The 14,829-nt window shown below is 40.0% G+C and overlaps 1 protein-coding gene across 1 annotated transcript in view; it reads left to right on the top strand.

Moving 5' to 3' along the window:
- The first annotated feature begins 303 nt into the window (after window positions 1-303).
- The window catches only part of chs1 (chitin synthase 1), a 15,935-nt gene continuing 1,409 nt past the window's right edge, over window positions 304-14,829 (top strand). The window contains exons 1-34 of the mRNA XM_019895810.1: window positions 304-675; window positions 776-873; window positions 2,394-2,529; window positions 2,660-2,845; window positions 2,968-3,169; window positions 3,286-3,446; window positions 3,828-3,903; window positions 4,173-4,291; window positions 4,422-4,599; window positions 4,659-4,755; window positions 4,902-4,998; window positions 5,714-5,835; window positions 6,974-7,069; window positions 7,169-7,333; window positions 7,542-7,689; window positions 7,963-8,025; window positions 8,104-8,276; window positions 8,485-8,543; window positions 8,683-8,883; window positions 8,976-9,144; window positions 9,282-9,397; window positions 9,490-9,669; window positions 9,771-9,875; window positions 9,966-10,083; window positions 10,291-10,372; window positions 10,464-10,693; window positions 11,100-11,263; window positions 11,363-11,444; window positions 11,562-11,715; window positions 12,010-12,114; window positions 12,239-12,349; window positions 13,080-13,217; window positions 13,330-13,409; window positions 13,535-13,601. Coding sequence (XP_019751369.1) covers window positions 827-873; window positions 2,394-2,529; window positions 2,660-2,845; window positions 2,968-3,169; window positions 3,286-3,446; window positions 3,828-3,903; window positions 4,173-4,291; window positions 4,422-4,599; window positions 4,659-4,755; window positions 4,902-4,998; window positions 5,714-5,835; window positions 6,974-7,069; window positions 7,169-7,333; window positions 7,542-7,689; window positions 7,963-8,025; window positions 8,104-8,276; window positions 8,485-8,543; window positions 8,683-8,883; window positions 8,976-9,144; window positions 9,282-9,397; window positions 9,490-9,669; window positions 9,771-9,875; window positions 9,966-10,083; window positions 10,291-10,372; window positions 10,464-10,693; window positions 11,100-11,263; window positions 11,363-11,444; window positions 11,562-11,715; window positions 12,010-12,114; window positions 12,239-12,349; window positions 13,080-13,217; window positions 13,330-13,409; window positions 13,535-13,601 — 4,227 coding nt within the window. The 5' untranslated portion in view covers window positions 304-675; window positions 776-826. The remainder of the gene's footprint in view (window positions 676-775; window positions 874-2,393; window positions 2,530-2,659; window positions 2,846-2,967; window positions 3,170-3,285; window positions 3,447-3,827; window positions 3,904-4,172; window positions 4,292-4,421; window positions 4,600-4,658; window positions 4,756-4,901; window positions 4,999-5,713; window positions 5,836-6,973; window positions 7,070-7,168; window positions 7,334-7,541; window positions 7,690-7,962; window positions 8,026-8,103; window positions 8,277-8,484; window positions 8,544-8,682; window positions 8,884-8,975; window positions 9,145-9,281; window positions 9,398-9,489; window positions 9,670-9,770; window positions 9,876-9,965; window positions 10,084-10,290; window positions 10,373-10,463; window positions 10,694-11,099; window positions 11,264-11,362; window positions 11,445-11,561; window positions 11,716-12,009; window positions 12,115-12,238; window positions 12,350-13,079; window positions 13,218-13,329; window positions 13,410-13,534; window positions 13,602-14,829) is intronic.

A 14,829-nucleotide genomic window follows, 5' to 3' on the forward strand; every position in this document is an offset into this window, starting at 1 on the left:
ACGAACAAAATAATAAACCAAGAATGTGTTGTTAATATTTGGAATTACAGGAAGGAGCCAGTGCGTGTTTGTGATGTATGACATAGACAATTACTTGTCATTGCTCATGATTATCTCTGGTTGAGAGCCCCAACCAAGGTGTTGGCTCAGTTAATTAAAAGCTCTCAAGAGTCATGGAAAGGGCGTGTGTATGTGCGTGTCCATAAATATGATCCTTGGACCTTTTTATGGCCTCTTCCATAAAAACAGGAGAGATTACTGAGATTTTGTTTATTAGTCATGCGCAGTCAAGTCGGGCTGGGTGGTTACAGTAGAAGCTTTTACAGTATCCCTCACATGGTTATCTAACAGTATCTGTCAAAGGACACATGCACACGTCGTGGACCGCAGCACTTGCACAGGTGCATTCCGGTGCGAGTTACAAAGCTATTTTTTCTCTTTCTTTCTTAAACCGGTGACGACAAAGGAGTGAATAAAAAGTGAAAGACAACTTTTGTCTCCAGAGGGGTCAGACTTTGGGCGGGTTCCATTTTTATTTTTTTTGTGGACACAACTTTGCTCTTTCAGATTACCTTATCACTTACTGATTTGGTTTTTGATCGTTGACATGGCACAGGAGTGACTGGAGGAAATTACAGAAAGCGACACGACAACGAAAAGAAAGCACAACAGAAGGTAAAATGTGTACTTAAATTTGACTAATTGTATTCGTGTTGCAAGATAAAAACTATTCTCAAGGTTTTAACAGATCTGGTAACTTTCTCTTTTGTGACAGAATAACGTGGTCTTCTTCCTGCCCCGTAAGAGGCAAAACTAGACAAGAAAGATGGAAGAAATGAAAACCCGATTAAAGATCATACAGGAACGACACAAGTAAGATATTATATGGAGTCTAATTTCAATTTGGTGCCAGTTTTATTGTGCAGATTGGTACATTGAATCCACAGCAATATATTTTATAAAATGGTGGTGTGCTTCATTTGACAGTTTCCGAATTATACCAACTTGGTCTTGCGGATTTTTTTTTCTTAAACATAAGAACAAAATCGTTTTTTTTTTTCTTCTCGAGGGATTTGATTCTTGTGACCCAGTGGTCTCCGGAAGGCTTTTTGTTACACTGAACAAATTTGGCACTGTTGGGCAAAAATATCTAGATGTGGAGAGCAGACTACTTCCAGAGAGAAATAACTTCTGTCACGCAGCTTTATTTAATACAATGCAACAATTTGCAAGAGATAGATTAAAGTATCGGTAATTGACTTATTCCACTTTTTAAATCATATCAATAATTAGAGTGCTGTAGTACAGTGCTGAATAGGATCCTTATTAATTACCGAGCCTAAATCAGAGCTGACTTAATCATATGCTCGTGTTTAAATGCACATTGAGAAACAAGGAAAATGAGCCTGGGAATAAATGCAATTTGTGCCATAAAAATCCAAATATTAGGCAATAGTGCATTGTAAACTGCATAAAATGCAAGGTAAAACCATAATAAAATAAAGTAAACAAACTTATCCTTGTAATTTCCCCCCAAGAATCAATAAAGTATTATCGTGTCATAATGTCCAAAAGAATGAGGAAACGGAATAAAACACATCATAAAGACATAGGTGGGGAAAAATAAACGTTTTCTTCAAACTAATACAACCAACCAAAAAGGAATTTTGAAAATCTTTAACATTAAAGTTTTGCTATTTTAGATTTGTCGAATACACACAGGGTCAAACGTTTACACATGGACGCAAAATATATACAGTCCATGTAGTCGCCCCACAAGTAGATTGTCACATGTTTTGCAACAAGGAAGTTTCACCTCAACCATCTTGAGCCATCAACCTGCTTCAAGCACCATCCTGACCGACTATTGACTACTTTTCTTGGTAAAATTGATGGAATATACAGTACAACACAGTATAAACAAAACAATTATCAACAGGGGGAGACAGAGCGGGAGGGAGTACGCGCCCCGATATCTTTGATGTGAAAATAAAACAATAAAGGAAGAGGAGAGGGGGGTAAAAAAAAAAGACAACAGACTCCAAACCATTCTTCTTAAAGGGGAGCATGGTTTGTGCCTGAGAAAAAAACCTCCGCATATGTCGCGTACATTTAAAAGACAAGTACAACAAATCTTGAAATTTAACATCACAACAACCACTTGCATTTGAGATGCTTGAAAATCTACTGCTTTCTTTACGTTTCTTTTACATATGTGAATTGTCACAATAAAACAAAGGGGTTTCTCCTGCAAGGACGGACGCTGGCTATGATATAATTCCCTTATTTTACTACGGGTCATTGTGCAATAATAATCAGCCAGTCACGGTGATTGCATTATCAATGCTACAATCTAACAATGGCCCGTGTGTGCATGGGTGTGTGTGACTCAGGGAAAGATGGGATCCATTCCAACTCAACCCAATAGGTGCGGAGAAGGAACAGAAGAGAAGGTGCTTCCAATTGGCCCAGTATCTGGTGGCTGTTATTGTGGGTTTGGCTGTGTTGGCCAGTGCCATTGTTGCAAAGGTAGGACTCAAAAATGCCACTGAGATTGAAATTACCCTCAATCTACTTTGTTTAAGATCTCTCAGACGCATTGCCATCTATGGAAGAAAAGAAACTATCAGGTTGAATTTGTTTTGATCTGACCAATCAGGGCTCTCTTTTGGTGCTGTCAACATTGTCCAGTCCAAAATCCATGCGCAGTCCAAAGGAAAAACAGTTCTACATGCTGATGTTGGTGTTCTGCCTGGTTTGCCCAAACTTCCTGGTGTTCATAAAATCCCTGTGGAGGTGTGCCTTCAAAAGCTTCGTACAGCCCAACCTGAGGACCATGTCATTTGTGGGTGGCATTTATTGACCTGATTCAGACTTTATGCGTTGGTACAAAATGGATCGCTGATGTTTTCTGACCAATGAAGTGACTAATGAACAAAGTGGAATGGTGTGCTGCTTCTTTTGCAGATTTGCGCCATAGAATGCCTGGTGTCGCTTGGCACCTCAATCTTGGTACTTGTGGTGATGCCTCAGTTTGATGTTCTGACAAATCTGTTCATCAGTGGAGGTGTCTGTATTGTGCCCGCATTACTTCAGATCGTCTTTCGACTACAGACAGAAACTTGGAAAATTCTATTCCCAATCTGCTCCCTCGTTCTAACCTGTGCTGGTAATTGTCAAACATATTTTGATACAGATGCTGTTCTCTTGTTCTCCTGATGTCAATTCTGTGCGAGTGAAGCCAAAAACACATCGCCTTACATTCATTCATGTTTCCCCAAACAGGATACTGCCTGCTAGGAACCGACTACTATGTCCGCGTATCGTCCTTTGTGGACAGACAGAGTGCCGACTGCTTTGTCTATGTGGGAGTTGGAATTTTCGCCTCACTTCTTATCTCTTTTTGCTGGTGGGAGAATCCAATGCAAGCGACTAATCGTATTCAGGTAATGTCAAAGTTTCTATTCTGTCACTCTTGGGTGGAATCATTTCATTCTCATTCGTCTTTTCAGAGTTCCATCTACAATCACCTTCGTTAACTGCTTATCACAGAAACGAGCATTTTTGGACAGGTTTATGTGTGTCGGACCCTTTTTCATCATAGTACCCACAAAAGGGGCATATTTCTGTATGTACTGTAGATATTGTGGGGGGTGAAAAATGTTTTACAATCAGTACAGAATAAAATGTGTAAGGTTGACTATTTTTTGTGTTTTCAAATGTCCTATGTGCTTGATCGTCAATCCGTACATTTGGGATTCTCGATTAATCCCGCTTCAACTACAAAGCGCTGTATACTGAGACTGTTTTTTTGTACCTCCCTATAGGATACTTTGACAGAACTGGATGGTTTCAGAGACTTTGTGTTTGTCATCAGCAGTCTTTTGAGGATAATTGTCATCGGTAATTGTCTGCACTCACTGTCGGGAACAACACTCACTCGCGAAAATGCGCTAACAACATTTAACACATCCGGATACGTCTTCAACAGCCCTCGCCCTTTAGGTTGGACACATCCATGTATTAGATTACCAATGAGAAATAAATGAGAGGGCTGTTGAAGACACACTGAACTTGTTTGACTACGTGTGTGTATGTGAGTGAAAATTACGGACACGTGTGCATTTTCATTCAGCCTTGTAAGTAAGATTATAAATGACTTCCAATCCTAGGAGCTGTATACCTGTTCTACCACGTGCTTCTTGAAGAGTCCGTCATCTGGCCAGACTTCAATTTAAAGGGTGACGAATGGGAATTGTTACAAATTGGATTGGTGCTGTTCTTCTTACAGGTAGGTGGAGGTCAAAAGCAAGCTCACTAAAGCCTTTGAAATTGTTGTCCACGTTGATTAATCAAATTTTCCTCTTCATGTGGTATTGACATCGCCGGCACTAACAAGCCCCCATTCTCTCTTACCAAAGGCCTTCTGCTCAGCAGCGTGCCACTGGTTTGGGGTGGTAGCCTGCAAGATTCATGCTGTCAGGATGAGTTTCGCCTTGCCCTTATGTTGCACAGGACCTTCAGTGCTTCTACTGGGACTTATACTTTTCATCACCCAAGCAGAAAAATTGGATGGAGCAAACCACGGGAGCATCACAGGTGAGTTATGTGAAAACTCGTCGTCTTACGAAAACTTATCGTGTGGTTTTCCGTTGCAGAGTTTTGTGAAAGCTTGTCCTTCTTGAGCGACAAGAACACAACCCCTGTGGTCTTCCTAGAACTCACGAGGAGCATCTGCCGGACCTCACTTAACAGGTAACCTGTCCTTTAACTGTATATTGCGATGTTTGACAACTCTACATTAAGTTACATATCTATGTGGGAATTACAGTAAAGTATAACATGAAGCATCTGCTCCCTCCCATGCAATACATTTAACAAGGTGATCATTTGATTGACAGCTATTACTTGCAATGGCCTTTTTCCATGTTGGCTCTTGAGGGAGTATGCATGTGGTCAGCACTGGTGACATGCACTTACTACGTATGGAAGATAAAGGTACGCACCTACTTTACACCATGGTTACAATAGATTTGGATTTTTCATTCAGGGCGTTTTTATGTCTTTTTGACATTGGATTTTTAAATTCAGTGTTTATCAGCTTGTTGAAGCAGGTTTGTTCGTTTTTATTAGTGTTTTTTTGTTTGTTTTTTGATGGGGAGAATGCTTCGTTTTAGTTTCAATTTTATTAGGTGTCGTATTGGTGGGGGTGGGGGGGTTCGTATATGAAGTACGTATGAAGTATTTGTTGAGTGTGAGATGAAATAAATAAAATCAAAATACATGATCCCAATGGGTGTTATGTAATAAACTACAACTGCCAAACGACTTCAATACAAACTCTGAAACTTCATGTAAGAAATAAAAAACTATAGTTTTAATTAGTTTTCTAAATGTAAAATGCAGGTCCTGTTAGTCTTCATTTTTAAAAAAAAAACACTCGCTTTTAATTTTTTTCATTAATGATTTATTTAATTTGTTTTTATTATAACTTTGCTGTACACACACTGTTATTGCATGCATGAAAGGAACAAATAAATCCGAACTGAAAAAAAAGATACACAAACCCGCTTGCGCGCGCGCGCACACACACGCACACACACACACGCACACACACACACACACACACACACACACACACACACACACACACACACACACACACGGTACATTTAATGGCATGGCTAAATTTATTTACTACCTCCTACTGTAGGTGCAGCGCATAGAGAGAACCTCTCAGCTGTTCGTTAGGCGGCTCTACGAATCCGCTTTCATCGACTTATCTATGTTACTCAACACCAAGATGAAGGTCTCTCGGGCTCGAAACCAAGAAAGGTGAGAAGGCGTTTCAAGGAAATATTCACAAACAATGCACTGAGTATTATTTAGCCCAAATGTGAAAACGCAAGGGTGAGAGGATTTTTTTTTAACCCGTTAGTTGGTTTGCTAGCAGGATTGATTACCTATAAACGACTCAACGAAATATCCATTGACATTTGTAGTGACTGTCCTTCAAATATTTTATTAATTTTATTGTACGAACAAGCACAGTCCATGCAAATATGTCATGTTGTGGTGTTGCCCTTTGCGTCTGGAGCCTGTAATAGGTTAATCATATGCTTGGCTCAAGTGTGAAGGATCAATGGTTTTCCTACAAAAGTATGAATGAATGTTGTGATGATGTCATAATAGAACGGCATGGGTCCTGAAAAACAAATGTTCATTTTTATTCTGAACCACTGCCAATTTCAACTCAAAAAAAGACATTCTGTACAGAAACCATGCCAAACAAATCATGCAAGTGAGAGTCGCAACAACAAAATTTGGATGATAAATTTCCGACTGTGATTTGGAATGGTCAAATTCTATATAAAAAGGTGGAGGAGGTTGTGCTCCAGCGTGACAAACTCATGAACACGCTTTATCTACTTAACACCCAACACAGCTATGTAATTCGCGTCAGGAGAAGAAAAACTGTCGAAAATGTAATTGTATATTGCCAAAAATGCGCACGGTTACAGCAACTACTCGAGATGGAAGCTGAGAGCTGATGACCTCAGTTGGAGAAATGCCATGTCTCGATAGTTGCGCTGGTCCAGGCGCCAACATGGTTGGCGGCAGCAATGCACCTTAACGTCGCCAACTGCCATAAAATAAAACTATGCGATACATTTTCAGACTGTTTTCTGAGAACATAAAATAAACTGCTGACCAGGGAAGACTATGAAATCCAAAGCCACCTTTTTCCACAATTGGGCCAAATCTCAAACTTCATATTGATTTATCCAACCTTGGGCATGCTCTTATCTACAGAGTGCCGGTCTACTTTTTTTTTGTTGCTTTCAACAGCTACATTAGTCGGATGAAAAATAAATACTTATTTTTATACTTATACAGATTTTGTCACACAATTGTGATATACGTGGAATAATGATTTGATCTGAAACACTGAGCTCTCCTGTCTTTGCTACAGCCAAGACGACATCCAGAACTGTGTGATCTATCTCTGTGCCACCATGTGGCATGAAACCTACGATGAAATGCTCAAGATTCTGACCTCCATGTTCAGGTTTGAATCGCGGCCACACGTGACCCGACCGAGCAGTGAAATAATCAATGTTCAGTCATGTGCAGCGGTAGCGATTTGTTTTTTTGTTTTTGCGTTCAGGTTGGACCGTTACCGAGGTGATCCAAAAGAGGAACATAAGGACTGCTTTGATTTTGAGTGTCACATTTACGTGGATGACGGGTTTATGACTGAAAAGGACACGGGCAAGCGGCTGGTGAATTCATACGTTAACGATTTGACTCAAGTTGTCATCGAGGTTTACAGGTGAGATCTCTCCTTCAATGTAAGAATTTGGGATTGGCACCATAATTGATTTATCAATTAAATTATTTGTCTGTGTGGAATTCATTGATTGACTATTGATGAATAATTGTTCATTTCCCCCATAGTGGAACAACACCTGTGAAACGCTCGTCCCCATTAAACATATCTCTCATTAAAATTATTATTATTATTATGACTTTTCGTCCAGGGTTTTTACCAACAAAGAGCCCGATGACGTATCCATCGTGGAAACTCCATATGGTGGCAGACTCGTCTTTGTTATGCCAGAAGGCAACATGCTCTACATTCACCTTAAAGATAAAACTCTCATCAGGAACAAGAAAAGATGGTCACAGGTATGTACTTCGACAATTTGGGTCTATCACTCCATCAAAAATCAGCGGGGGCGGCGTTGTTTGGGACAGAACAGGAAGAAAATAGCCAGCAGGCAATTAAGACACATAAAGCGTCTCGTTCAACTAAGCAGGTGACCTATACATGAAATGTTCAGCTACACAGGACACTGTTTTTACTTGGACATGTGGTTAAATTAAAAAAAAAAAAAAAAAAAAAAAAAAGATTCACATTTTCGAAAATGACATTGTGTAACAAACATTGTTCTCTTTTAGATTATGTACATGTATTACCTACTTGGCTGGAAGGGCTACCTTTCCAAAAACCCTCAGACCAAAGTAAGGCTCTTATACTTACCTAAATTTATACAAGAGTGTGATATACAGTCTCCCTAAAAATTCTGTTTGTTTTTGTAGCGTCAATTTGTATGCAGAGAATCTCTCATCTCAATGGATGGTGAGATATTCATCATGCCTCAGTATGACAATGACAACAAAAGAAGATTAATCTCAGATGACAACGTCTACATCCTTGCTCTGGACGGGGACACCGACTTCCAGCCTAAAGCTGTAATTCTGCTTGTGGACAGGTCAGAATTAGACAAACGTATTCTATCGCGGCCTTGCCGAACACACTCGTATTTTCCGCATAAACTGAATGACACCGCAGGAAAATAATATACAAATAATTTTGACTTTGTGTTCAACGCTCTGGCCGTCATGGATTTTATTCAACAGGACAAAATTTTAAGGGTAATTAACATTCCGATTGATGACACTTGACATTTTGACTGACAGGCTGAGGATGTATGACAATGTTGGCGCAGCCTGTGGACGAATCCATCCAACTGGAATGGGTAAGCAAAAATGTCTTGTAGCGTATATTGCAGACCGGCCCAGAGGGAATTCAGATGAATTGCTGTCATTAGTTTATGATCAACATGAGGACATGGCAAGAAATGATATGTTTGTAAATTGAGTCTCCGCAACCTTCAGGTCCCATGGTGTGGTACCAGAAGTTTGAGTATGCAGTGGGTCACTGGCTGCAGAAGACAGCAGAACACGTGTTTGGATCTGTGCTGTGCAGTCCAGGATGTTTCAGTCTGTTTCGAGCATCGGCCTTAATGGATGACAACGTGCTGAAGAGATACACGACGACTGCCACTAGAGCTGCGGAATACGTACAATATGACCAAGGTCAAGACTTTTCCATCACTCTTTCCTTGATGTCAGCTGTTTGCAATATTCTTCCTTTTTTTTTCTTTTGTTGGTCTGTTTAAATATTCCAGGGGAGGATCGTTGGTTGTGTACTTTGCTACTGCAGCAAGGGTGGCGTGTGGAATACAATGCTGCATCCGATGCCTACACCAACTCACCACAAGAGTTTAAAGAGTTTTATAACCAGAGGAGACGGTGGGGACCGTCCACACTGGCTAACACGTTGGACCTCCTGCACAGGTCAGTAAGCGATGAAATGATTTTTAAAACAGTGAACTCAAACGTCACCCTGTGAGACTTTCCCATTACTGTAGTTCGCAGAATGATGTCATGTAACGCAGTCATAAAAATGAAGTCTTTCGGTTTTATGATTACAGTGGCGCAGAGACGGTGAAGAGAAACTCCTCCATATCCAACCTGTATATTTTCTACCAGATGTTCACGGTTGGTTCCTCTATTCTTGGACCAGCCTCTGTGACGCTTATGGTGGCAGGTAGGTTGAACTCGTCCACGTGGCTTTTTTTTTCAACCAGCAATTTGCATAAAACTAAACTATTATGTATTCCGTGATGTCGTTTCCTGTAGGTGCTTTCCAGTTTGTCTTTAAAATCGCCGGCACACTTTCCATCATCATCGCAAGCATCCCTCCTGTGTTCTACCTCATCATTTGTTTCATCGCCAAACCAAACAACCAGATAACAATCGCTGCCATTATGAGCGTCCTGTATGCCTTCCTCATGACGGCTTCCTTGTTTTCCATCATCGGTGAGCATATACGTGGATCTTTGTGACTTTACGTTGACGTTTGCAACTCTTCTCTGTGATTCTCTCGAGATGCATTTTGTGATGCTCCAATGTGCCCTCAGGCGATATGGTGATTCAGGGTACGTTCCTGACCCCGACTGGTGTGTTCCTGGTTTCTATGACAATCATGTACTTGGTGACTGCTATCCTCCACCCCGAGGAGTTTGGTATGCCAAGATTACATTATCCCCAGCGTTCGCGCATTCCTGATCGATGGTGTCACGGCGTGCATTGTGATGGTATTTTTTCTCCTACAGCAATGATCTTCTATGGCCTGATGTATTTCATCTGCATTCCCAGTGGTTACCTTCTACTTACCATCTACTCATTGGTTAACATGCACATTGTAACCTGGGGCACAAGAGAATCCAATAAGTAATGCACCGATTATCAACATTAGAAGATTCAGTACTTATTGCATGACTGATCCGTAGACTTTTTTTTTTTTTTACAATGAAGAAATAGTTATTTATTAAACACATGTTCTAAAATGGTTTAAATTAAAATATTTGGTGTACTGAGAGCATGAAGATGTTTGCTATTGGCAGTCAACATGATCATTCCGTTTGTTTAATCTGTTAGGGGAGGAACAGAGATAAAGAAGAATCACAACGTGCTTTGTGACCGAAACTGCAGACTCTGCTGCTGGGACATGAAGTTGCAGGTGACATGAACCTCGACCAACATGCTGTACACCCTTTGAATGTGTGTTTCTGGATGAGTGAATTGATCGCACCTCCGGTTTGAATCAACAGATAACTCAGGAAACGGAGAACCTGATGATTCAACAAATCAAAGGACAGGCCGCTCAGCAAGCCCCTCCCCTTCCAATCACAGCCCAGGAAACGAATCAACACGCCGCTTCAAACCTGGAGCCACAAGCTACTCCTGACACCACCAAAATATCACAGCAAGGAGAACAGAAACCACCGACCGATCGAGAGAGGAGAGAGATGAAACGCTTTGACAACATTTCCAGAAACACGTAACTTTTTTTTTTCTTTTTAATTCACCTCTTTGTTAATTACAGTGACCCTGAGGAAGGGAACCCAACACAATTCATGCTCAAATGTGTGTGATTCATCCCATATAATTAGTTATTTTCAGGGGAAGAAATTGTGATTCATGAAACTATTGAAGTTTACGAGGTTTTTATTGCCGTGCAAGTGTTAAGAGATGGTAAAAGTCACTGTCACAGTAAAAATGTGTTCAGAGTTCATAACTTGGGTTATCACTAATCCCCTTAGGAAAGGGTTCCCATTTACACAAATGGAGCCAAACAAAATGGCCATAGATAGATTGATAGATAGATAGATATTAGCCAAACCAATTGAGCTCTAACAGTCAATTATATTTGTTCTGTTGTTAGTATGCAAATAAATGCACTGAAGGTTACAACTTCCAAAGAGTCACCCATGTTCATGTGTCTGTTCATGTAGTGATGATAGCGTGAAAAAAGTGAGTCTATCAACAAGTTCATCTGAAGATGATGATGACGAAGATGATGATGATGATTACGGCGATAACCAGGACAAGGAAGACATTCCTATTAGCGGTGAGATGCTCGAGAAACTGAGACAAAAACGGTACATGTTGGCATGATGAGGATAAAAATAAAATCAAGAACTGTGTTTTTGTGAATGGGTCTTTTTAGAATGGGTGAGTCCAGTGAAAGAAGAGTTCTTAAAGAAGTTGACTTTTGCCAATTTAAAGAGGAACTTGAAAGAACAAATACGGTATGGAATAGGATTACAAGAAAAACAATCTGAAATTCTTGGTCACATCATGCCATTCATGTGTTGTAAAGACTGTGAATCTACAGACAAATGTTCTTGTTCTTTTCTTGAAACCAGGTACTCCCTCCGCAAAAAGAATCAAGAGGACGTGTGTGAGGAGTTGATATTAATGTTAACAGACACACTCAGTGGACAACTATACGGAGTTGGACCTGAAGATGTTCTGACAGAAAGCCAACTGGAGGAACTACAACAGGAATTGACGGAGCAGGTAAAAATAATGACAGACAGAACAACAACACTCATGGCTAATTTGCCTCTATGTTCGTGTAAGATTAACCTATAAAGATCCAAATATTAATGGATAACAAATCTGATATTGATTGTTGTAATACAGAGTAATTTGTTGCTTATGTTTGTTAAAAAAATACATGGAAGGAGCATTTATAATAATCTCTTAACTCGGAAGGAAATACTGTATAATCCAGTGGACTGATTTTGTGTGTGTGTGTGTGTGTGTGTGTGTGTGTGTGTGTGTGTGTGTGTGTGTGCGCACGCGAGAAAGGCTCGGCGCACCCTGAAAACCAGTCGCATGAAAAGATTAGAGAAAAGAGTCGAGAGAGCCATCGAGAAAACCCTGACTGCCCCTCAGGTGCAGAAACTAGAAGAGGTAAGATTAGGCCTGAGAGAGGAAGCTGCTGACAACTAGCACAGTAAAAAAAAAAAATTTAAAAAAAACTTAAATGAATGATGAGCAAGTTAAGCACATATCTGCTGAATGTGTGTGGGTGTAGGATGAGAATGACTTCTGGAACAAGTTGATCGAGCGCTACTTGAAGCCCATTGTTGACACTAAAGCACATCTAGAGGAGGTCACCAGAGAGCTAAAGTCGCTGCGCAACAAGGTCAGTAAACTTCTCTGCACATTGTTGAATCAAACTTTTTTTTTTTTTAATTGTCTACCGGTAATTCTACGTGGTACTTCAAATTTTTCGAGATACGAGCGTTTTTCGAAATACGAACATTGCTCGGATGATTATTTTGTCTTACGTCGCCAGCAAAAGATTTCAGTTACAAGTGCTAAATGGTAGCAGGGAATGTCACAAGTAGCACATAGAGAAGAATTCTTCCAAAAAAAGAGGCCAAAAAACTGCTTCTAGCTATTTATTGCCATTCTCAGTTGAAAGTTAAATATCAAACACATTGTGTAGGTAAACCATAACTGCTCGCTTAATGCTAACACATGATGCGAAACAAATCAAACTCGCATCACTGTTGCAGTCGTAAGCGCTTAAGCTATGGATATTTGAATGCAAATGCTCCAGTAACACATGTAGGCAAACAATGTAACAATATGCAAATTAGGGGTCAACTTCTTTCTTTTCCAGAACATTAAATTATTGGCCTGTACAATTGCTAAAGGTTTTAAAAGACTATAATTTCAGCCTATAATGGATTATTTGTAGATAGATAGATTTGTTTTTGTTAACTGATTAAGGTTCCATTGGAATTCTGTTTCAAATAATTCCCGACGTCTGCTTTTCAAAGGGCTTGACTTCAAGTCAATAAGTTGGCGAAATAAGGATGCCAAAAGCCACAGACAAATACTTGTGTTTTTTCCACAACAACCCGTAGGCAGTATTCCTCTATTTTATCGTCAATGTGCTGTGGGTGGTTGCCACCTTTTTCCTGCAAGCCATTGGAAATGACGTCATCAGCATCAAGATCCCTAAATTCTATTCAAACGGAACAGAATCTGGAGAGGTCCTCAAGGTTGGTGCACACACGATTGAAACGATGACAAAAACTTGAACCACCTCGCACAATGTGTGATGCCATTGTGAATTGTCCCATATCGTGTATAACATTTTTTATGTTGTAACAGGTGGAGCCTCTCAGCTTGATGTTTCTGTTGTCTTTTGCGATCCTTCTCCTTGTCCAGTTCATCGCCATGTTGTATCACAGGTACACACAAACACACACGGTGCCTTCGCAACACCACAAATGTTGTATTACTTACATATTTTTTTAAGGGCCTTAGGTTAAGTGGTATGCAAGCACTGATCTACCTGAGTTTCATTTGATTACAGGGTCTACACTTTGATCCATGTGGTGTCATACCGCAGCACAGAGAAGGACTACAAACTGAAAGATGATGTAAGTGACACACAATAAAATCCACTAACTGTCATGTAATTAGATCCTCATCAAATAGTAAAATCTTCAACACACAAGTCATCTCTGGTGACTGAGAAGTATAAACAAAATTACGAAACACTTCTTGCCATTTTTAACCACATTTGCAATTGTTTTAATTGCATTCATTCTCAGTCACCTTAGTATTGAGCTACACACTCCCACCAAACAAAAACAAAACAAAAAAACAAAATCAATATAACCAATGCACTGCTTGTTTTAATACACTTAACATCAGTGGTGTGCAGAAGGTGGGACCATTTGGGTGGTACAGCAGCCCCAAGCACCGACCTGAGCAGGCGCAACCACAGCACAACAACCCCAACTGTTTATTTATGGGCATGTGGAAGCAAATTGGGAGTTAGGGCATCCACTTTGTAAAACTCCCATCCGCCCCACAAACAAAGGGTTTCAAATTAGGCTTTTGAAATCAGGGTTGGGTAACCTCCATCCTCAGCACCCCCACCCACCTGATCTTTGATGCAGAGGCATGTTGAAGCGCATAAATTTAGGAACATTTTCGTCCGGAAGATATCTTTAAAATATCAAGTTACACAAACTACAGTAGAAATAGAACTGTACAGTACTTGACATACTGGTAAACAAATTATTTTCCCAGGTAAATGTTTGCCAATGGCAAACATGTTATACTGTATATTTCATTAAAACGTAGTCACTCAGAGCAAAGCAATAACATCTTGTCATTCAGAAGCAAAGACGTATTTTGATTTGCTTACCATCATTTGACGTACTCCGCCCGTAGAAATCCTGCGAAATGCTGCAAAGATGAGCAATTTGACAAGTCCATTTTTGGAGTTGTTGCTATTGCTCATATTGCTAATAATCCATTGGGTACGTACCGACAATGACTTCGATACGCTCACCTCAAAGTTTATTTTTCTCACTGTTTGACTAGTCTAGTCTAGAGTTAACAATTCCCAGTTTGTTTTCTGCGCATCTCTAACTAATACACATTTCAAACATCAATTAGACAGGCCAACTTCACCTGTTTGGCAATGACGTCGTGACTTTTTTTTTAGCCAATAATCTCGGACCCGTTTGAGTCAGGCGGATGGGTTAGCTGGTTTAGCTAGCAAGTTAGATCGATTCAGAGAAAATTAACGAGGGCGCGCACGTCTGTTGCATATAGATTTTTATTCTTATTATCAACATTATATATATATATATA

This window comes from Hippocampus comes, unplaced genomic scaffold (assembly GCF_001891065.2).
Source record: "Hippocampus comes isolate QL1 unplaced genomic scaffold, H_comes_QL1_v1.1 scaffold80, whole genome shotgun sequence".
NCBI classification, from domain to species: Eukaryota; Metazoa; Chordata; class Actinopteri; order Syngnathiformes; family Syngnathidae; genus Hippocampus; species Hippocampus comes.